We start from the raw sequence: 7,376 nt of genomic DNA, 5'->3' as shown, positions 1-7,376 counted from the left end.
ACACCCCCACACCCCCACACACCCTCACCGCCCCACGCCCCACGTGCACACACACGCCGGCACCCACACACACATACACACACATAAGCAACCCCACAACATGGCAGCCACCGCCGCGAGCAAACTACTGATCGCTTCCCTGAAAATTACCGGCCGCCGCCCGACCGTGCTCCAATTGATGCTAGGTCGCACGCTTGCGCCAAGTGCGCCAAGTGCGCCAAGTGCGCCAAGAGGCGCTTATGGAGCCAACTAACGCCAGGGTCAAACGTGCAGCATTTGAGCGCTGCCTATGCTGCCAGAAAAGCGAGCCTGTCGGCTAGCGAGGGGCGTGCACCGGGGGCTTGCTCCTCATTTCAGGGCGAGGAGACTTCAAGCTGTTTGAATGCGTCAGCAACCTGTGCTTGCCTTCTGTTGCTACACAGCAGCGCCGCGCGACCACGGTTCCATCCACCACGGCCCTCGGAACCACCCACTGCAAGCATTGGTGCTAGGCCCCAATTCATCAGCTGCAGCTGCGCCATCGCCATCGGCTGGCGGGCGGCTGCGCATGCAACCAGCGCACGGGAGGCGGTGCTGACGGTCGCGGCGACCTGAGGCCGGCCTTGTACATGCGGCCTGCTGCTACGTGCAGGGCGTTGCATGTGTCGGGCTGATATTATTGGTATGCTCACAAGGCCAGAGTGGGCAGCGCGAGCCAGCAAGGTGTGCATTCACAGTCAGTCGAAAACGAGCTCTACCGGTACAGCAGCAGCGCACACTGTAGCCGCATGCGGCGCCTCGCCGTCTCGACCAGGCTGCACCTCGGGCAAAGGGAGTCGTTGCCCCCCCATTCAAGCATGCGACGCCCACCCGGCTTTTGGTATACGATACTGTCTTTGTGTTTCCCTTTTGAGCAGGTCAGCCAGGTTGACAAGATCGTTCGCATTCACGGTGCCTCGCCGCGACGTGATGGCGGACGACAAGGCAGCGCACGAGGGCGCAGAGCAGCGGCAGCGCCCAAAGCAGACGTATGGAACGGTGCCGTGGGAGCCCGGCAAGTCTCGCGTTGAGCCCGAGACGCTCGCCTATTTGACGGAGGTCTCCGAGCACCTAGCGACGCTGGAAGACCCCGAAGAGCGAGAACTGCTTCTGAACAACGTGCTGGACGAGCTCGAGGGCAAAGAGCTCCGCATCGCTGCAGACGCGGTGTGCAGCCGCCTGCTGGAAACGCTGCTGGCGCCGGCCGCGCCGCGGCACCTCATATCATTCCTGGGCGCATTCACTGATGAGGACGACATGTACAAGCTTGCTGGAAGGTGCAGGGAGTACACTGCGTGCGAACGGGTATCACTCACCATGGCGGCTGCGGCCACTTGCGCTGCTATGAATTCTTAATGCTAACACAGGGCGTGCAACAAACACCTTGTTGAGCAGTCGGTCGCCCTGGTTTTTGTTGCAAAAATCCATGTGCCACATGAGCGCCGATGCACGAGCAAGCGGCAAACTCTGCCCTGCCTTGCTGATCCCCTTCATCCCTTGCGACCCACCACCTCGCCGCCCGCAGTGCATTCGGCTCGCATGTCGCCGAGGCGCTGCTCTCGCGCCTTGGGGCCGCGGCGGCTGCGGGGCAGCTGTCCGGCGATGACGCGGCGGCGCTGGAGGGGCTTCTCGACGGCCTGGCAGCGGTGGTGGGCGACCAGCTGCACGACTACCTGATGGACCGCCACGCCACCCACGTGGCCCGCGCGCTGCTGCGCGCCGCGGCCGGCCGCGACGTCGTGCCCGCGAGCAAGCAGGGGAAGCAGAAGCAGCAGGACCGTGTCGAGGGCGGCGGCGGTACTGCCAAGCAGCAGGGCGGAGCTGGGGACAAGGTGAGGCGCGCGGGGCTGGTACACTTGCGATGCGGGTGCCGCAATCTGCGCTCTGCGCTCTGTGCTCTTGTTAGTCTTGTTGATGGTTGCTGCCGATGCAGCGCTTTGCTGCACCTGACTGCTTGGCAACCGTCACCCAAGTCCCACCCCCATGTAGCCAACGGCATCAGGCAACCTGGCCTCTCGGCCTCCTCCCCTGCGCGAACCCAGGCCGTGGATCCGCTCGCTGAGAAGCTGTCGGGCAGCCATGCCTTGGAGCACCCGCCGCCGCTGTTCCCCGGGCTGGTGTCCCGCCTGGCGCGCATGCTGCCGTGCTACGAGCCCTCCAGCATGGCGGCGCTGGCCAAAAATACGTACTCCGGGCCCTTCCTGCAGGGGGTGCTGCGCGCAGTGGCGGGCGACAGGTGGGGCTGCGACTTCCGCACGGGTCCGGCCAGCGCAGGGGTGTGAGCGTGCATAGCCACCGCCCCTGTAGGTGGGACGACCCGTGCTGCTTGTGCGTGTCCCAACGCGCCCTCAACCTCCACCTACCACTCCCCCGCTCCCCCGCTGCGCGCTGCTCGGTCGTAATTCCTTCAAGTGCCTTGCTGAGCCTGGTCCTGCCGCCCATGCTTGGCGTCAGCGCCGCCGCGGCCGCTGAGGCGGCGCCCGGCTGCGTGCTGGCCAGCGTCACCGAGAGCCACATGAGCAAGCTGCTGCGTGACGACGTGTACAGCAGGGTGCTCGAGGTGCGGCGGCGCCAGGAGAAGGGTGGGGCCCCGCTGTGGAGCTCCCCCTCCGGTTTCAGCCGCGCCCCCGTTGTGCATACGGGCTGCAGCGGCCGCTCGAGTGGCGGCGGCCTGTGCACGCATGGCACTGCCGCCTGCGTTCCGAGGTCAACATGCGGCGCAACTAGCCGTCTGACTATTGCTCCCCTACACCCCCCAAAAAGTTTAAAGCCCCATGCTCTTTGCTTTACTTGATGCTCTCTTCTACGCAGGTGGTGCTGGCAGTGGCGCCCCCCGCTTTGTGGTCCGAGTTTCACGAGCGCTTCCTCAAGGGCCGCTTAATGCCGCTCACCAGCCACCACGCCGCAAATTTTGTGGTGCAGGCTGCGCTTGCGGGCGCGCAGGGCAAGCAACAGGTGAGGGGCAAGCAACACGCAGCGCTCGCGGGCGCGCAGGTCACGCAACAGGCGGGTGCAGGACCCATTTGGCTTGGCTGCAAGCGACTGTCTCCTGCGTGCCACACCTCAACATTACGGCCTGCTTGCCGATCTGTGGCCTTGTGTCAGTTCACGTACCGCAGCGCATTAACCGCATCAACACTTCATACCGCTGCGGCCATTGTCACACGCCATCCCATCTCCTATACTTGCACCCCAACCTGCGCGCACCCTCAACCCCACCAGGTCGCAGTCGTTTTTGAGGAGCTGCAGGGCTTCCTGGGGCCGCTCCTGCTCAAGCGCCGCAGCGGCGTGATTGCGGCGCTCATCGCCGCCTGCGGCCGCGCAGGCGCCTGCCAGCGCGAGGCAGCGGCTGCGCTCGCCAAGGCACTAGGCGGCCTGCCGCAGTGGCAGGGCCGGGAAGGTGCGGGTGGGCCTGCTTCCCTGTAAGGGCAGACTCTCCTCAGGACGGTCTGTGCGATGTGCGGCTTCAACAGGCATGGCCTTTGCTTACTGACCCTCTGACCCTTGCGCTTGTTCGTACAGCTTCAACCTCAGCGGTTGCACTTCCAACAGCCTTCCTTTCTCCAGCAACCCATCGCCCTGCGCCGTTCCTCCTGCTCAATCAAGGCACCTCCTTTCTGGCGCCGGCCCTGATGACCCTCGACACCGGGGCGGTGCTGGCCGGCGGCGACGACGGCGGCGCGCGGCTCAGCACGCCCGGCTGCGCCCTGCTCGCTGCAATCCTGGGCTTCCCCAAGGTGCGCCTGTGTGCGGCTTGGGGTGAGGGGAGGGCTGGGCAGTTGGCGCGGCTAGGCTTCAATCAGGCCACAGCGGTTTCAAGGAGGGAGGTTCAGGGCCCCGTGCGCGCAGCTCTATGCGGCGCTGCATCAAAAAATAGATGCAGCCGCTGCCCAGGGATTGTGCGTGCGTTCCGTGTCGCAGCTGGAGTGAGACGACAATGAGGATGCGTGCTTGCGTGCTTGCAGAGATGGCTGGAGCTGCGCACTCTAAACCCGTTTCTTGCGTGTGCGGTTAGCTCTCTGTCCCTCCTCGCGCCTGGGCCTCCGCAGAACGCCAGTCGCGACTTCGCAGCCAGCGTCGCTGCTCTCACCCCCGCGGACGCCGCGCGCTGCGCCGCCGACCCGGCTGGCAGCCGCGTGCTTGAGGCGCTCATAACGGGGCCCGCTGGGACTGAGACCAAGAAGCAGCTGCTGGGCAAGCTGGCCGGAAGCTGGGGGAAGGTGGCGCTGAAGGCGCCAGGCAGCTTCCTGGTGGAACGGGCTTTTGGCTGGGGGGTGAGCGCTGCAGCAGGGGGCGCAAGTGGGGGCTTCTGCAACATGGAGGGTGCCTTGGGCGGGGCGGCGTGTGCATCTACAAGGGGTGCAATTTGTCATGCATGCGGATGTCGCTGCTCTACGACAAGTGCTGTACTACATTCATGTACGGGTTGGTTGGGTTTGCTGTATGCACACTTGACGCCAGCAGCTGTTTGCACTGTCTGTTGTGCTGGCTCACGTCTCTCTGTTGGCGCCGCTGCCATCCGCCAACTGCTGTGTCTAACAGGACATCGAGGCAAAGGAGGCCATCATCTCGTCGGTGGCGGCACAGGCGCAGCAGCTGCAGCACTGCTATTGGTGGCCGCGCCTGTCCCGCGCGCTGGGCGTAGAGGCCTATCAGCGCAGCGCCGACGAGTGGCGGAAGCGCGCCGCCTCACAGGCGGCCACCAAACGGGCGTACGACCAGATGTTTGGCGGCTTGGATGGTGGCGAGGCAGGCGGCGGCGGCGGCGGCGCTGCTGCTGGGAGCGCTGGGACCGGCGATGGCAGAGGGAAGAAGCGGCGCAAGGAGCAAAAGGCGGAGGGCAAGAAGGCGCGGCGCGCCCTGGAGGCACAGCAGCAGCAAGAGTTGCACCAGCAGCAGCAGGAAAGGGAGGAGGAGGAGGAGGAGGAGCAGAGGCACGAGAAGCCCAGCCAGCTGAAGGATGCAGGCGGGAGCAGGCGCAAGGGCAAACGCAAAAACAAACAGGAGGAGGAGCAGCAGCCCGTTGAGGAGCTGCAAGCAGCAGCGGCAGCCGAGGGCGACAAGCTGCCAAAGAAGGAAAGACACAAGCGCAGGGAGCCAGCTGCTGTTGGCGCGGCGGGGGTGGCAGGGGCAGACGTGTTGGAACGCGGCGCCAAGAAGCGGGAGAAGCGGAGAGAAGGGGACACCGGCGCCCGCAACGCTGATGGCGGCGGCGACGCGGGTGCGCTACGGTCTATGGACGGGATCATGGCCATGCTAGGCTTCGGGCCGTCAGCGGCGGCAGCAGCAGCGCCGGCTGCCCCAGGGCGGAAGGCGAAAAAAAAGGGCAGCACAGGGGGCGCCGCGTGACTGCATACGCCTCCATCATTGTAATTGCTCGTGCCTCAGACGGACCTCGCACTGCAGGCAGCCCTCGCGCCTTTGCGGCATGTATGTCGCATCTGAAGCGTGTGGGTGCATGCGCAGCAGCCGCTGCATACGGCACCAGGGCCAAGGGGTACCACCACGCCGCGCATTAGCCATGCGCATCTGGGTGCTCGCTCAAAACACACATGATGATACATGTTTGGCAGTGGGCGCCCTGGCGTGACCCGGACGCGGGCTGATGAGCAATGCGAAAGGTGGCGGCCACTCAAGCCCCGGTTGCTGCCGGTTGAGTCCATGCATGTCTCCCGCTCGTCAAGCGGGCTTCGCCTGCCGCTCGAGCACGTGCGTTGTACCAGCAGCCGCGCTTGATTTTGGCTGCTGTAAACAATCACTGTGGTCAGGCTAAACGGCGCGCGGGGCATCCAGGCACCGTCAATTCCGTGCGTTTTCGAGCTGCTTGTTGTAGATGCTTCACTGTCTCTATGATCATACAAACAGTTTCCGCAAGACATCACAGCGCGTTCACGTCATCATCTAGTCGCTGCAAACAACTGACACGAGATCTCCGCAACTAAGTGCTACGGTCCGCGAGCTCTCTTGTAGCTGTTATTTCAACCCCAAAGCTCCCGCCTACAGTCCTCGGCAGACGCCGTGCGAGCGGCTGCTGCGCCTCTCGCCCGCCCGCTGTCGCTCGTCGCACGCGTGGCGCCGCGTCCCAGCAGTGCACATCGCACACCTGCCGTCGCTCCTCTGCCAACAGCCATCATGAGCGGCGACTTGGAAAATGGCGTCCAAGCCCCTGATGTCCTCCTGGTGGCTGTGGACGACAGCGAGGGCAGCGACAAGGCCTTCGACTTTGCAGTGCGCCACTTGCACAAGCCCGGCATGGAGCTGCATCTGGTGCGGAGACGTCCCGCCAAAGCATGGGGCCTGTGGCGCCGAAGCAGCCATGTTGGAGATGTCCCTGCCGCTCAAAGTTGCTGTCCCCGTGCCGCTGGCAAGTGCGGCGCTGCCATTGCTGCGTTCCGGCGATGACCCCTGCGCCTGAACGTTGCACACGCGTCGGCGATTCTGCGCAATCCTGAGCGCAGCGAACCTCATAGGCCCTGCCGCTTTCAATGCCCAGGTGCACATTGTTCCACGCCTCCATTTTGCAGCGGCCTACGGCGTACCTCCGGTGGATTTTGTCCCCGTGGCAGACAGGTGGGCGCAAGGGTTGGACCCCTCGCGCAGCCTGCTTCCTCGCCTGGTCGAGCACCCTTACCTGGCATGCAGCTGCCAGCGCCCTGGTGGGGGCGCGCAGCACAGCCAGCACAACAGCACTGCAGGATCTCAAGAGCATGCCCATACCTACAAAACACACACACACAACACACAACACACACACACACAAAACACACACAAACACACACAACACACACAAAAACACACACACACACACACACACACACACACACACACAAACACACACACACACACAAATGCACACACGCAAACACGCGCACACACACATGTGTGTGTGTGTGGATGCGCGCCCCCTACACAATCTCGCACCCTCCACACACCCTCAGCAATGAGTATGAGAAGGTGATCCAGAGGGCCGAGCAGTTCATCATCAACCGCTTCGTCAACAAGCTGCCTGCTGACTTCACCCCCAGCCCCGTTGTTCACATCATCAAGGTGGCGTAGTTCTAATCAGTTTGCATTGTTTTTGGCGGGGAGCGCCCTGGATGCGTCTTGATGAGCCACAGCAGTACAGTGCATGCGTGTGCTGTTTTGCTTTTGAGTTTCTGTGGGATGCGGTGCTCAAGCGCATTCCAACAATGGCCAAAGCCTTTGGGCATATCGCAACCTCCCGCCCGCCCACATTGCGCACGCCTCGCGCTTCGTTTCGTGCTCGCGCGCTCGCCCAACCTCGCCGGCTTCGCCAACGCCACCACTGCCAGTCGGAGGTCGACACTGAATCGGTGGGCCTCGCAGCCGGTTGCAGC

At 63.9% G+C, this 7,376-nt stretch overlaps 2 protein-coding genes across 2 annotated transcripts; both read left to right on the top strand.

Annotated features, from left to right (window-relative positions):
- Nucleotides 1-948: 948 nt before the first annotated feature.
- MNEG_10873 (puf protein) lies at nucleotides 949-5,367 on the top strand (the record flags this gene model as incomplete). The annotated part of the gene is made up of 9 exons (XM_014040656.1): nucleotides 949-1,295; nucleotides 1,544-1,850; nucleotides 2,061-2,254; nucleotides 2,473-2,578; nucleotides 2,830-2,973; nucleotides 3,241-3,418; nucleotides 3,625-3,755; nucleotides 4,068-4,292; nucleotides 4,561-5,367. The coding sequence occupies 9 exons, from the start codon at nucleotides 949-951 to the stop codon at nucleotides 5,365-5,367; spliced, it is 2,439 nt and encodes an 812-aa protein (XP_013896110.1).
- A 783-nt stretch (nucleotides 5,368-6,150) lies between these two features.
- On the top strand, nucleotides 6,151-7,065 carry MNEG_10872 (hypothetical protein; the record flags this gene model as incomplete). Its single annotated transcript, XM_014040655.1, has 3 exons — nucleotides 6,151-6,285; nucleotides 6,512-6,588; nucleotides 6,957-7,065. Coding segments are annotated over 3 exons (321 nt in total), but the record flags the coding sequence as incomplete, so codon positions are not given.
- Between the last annotated feature and the right edge of the window lie 311 nt (nucleotides 7,066-7,376).

Source organism: Monoraphidium neglectum (assembly GCF_000611645.1).
Source record: "Monoraphidium neglectum strain SAG 48.87 unplaced genomic scaffold scaffold02495, whole genome shotgun sequence".
NCBI classification, from domain to species: domain Eukaryota; kingdom Viridiplantae; phylum Chlorophyta; class Chlorophyceae; order Sphaeropleales; family Selenastraceae; genus Monoraphidium; species Monoraphidium neglectum.
Note: the sequence above shows the minus strand (reverse complement) of the source record. Positions and strands in the feature narration are given on the sequence as shown.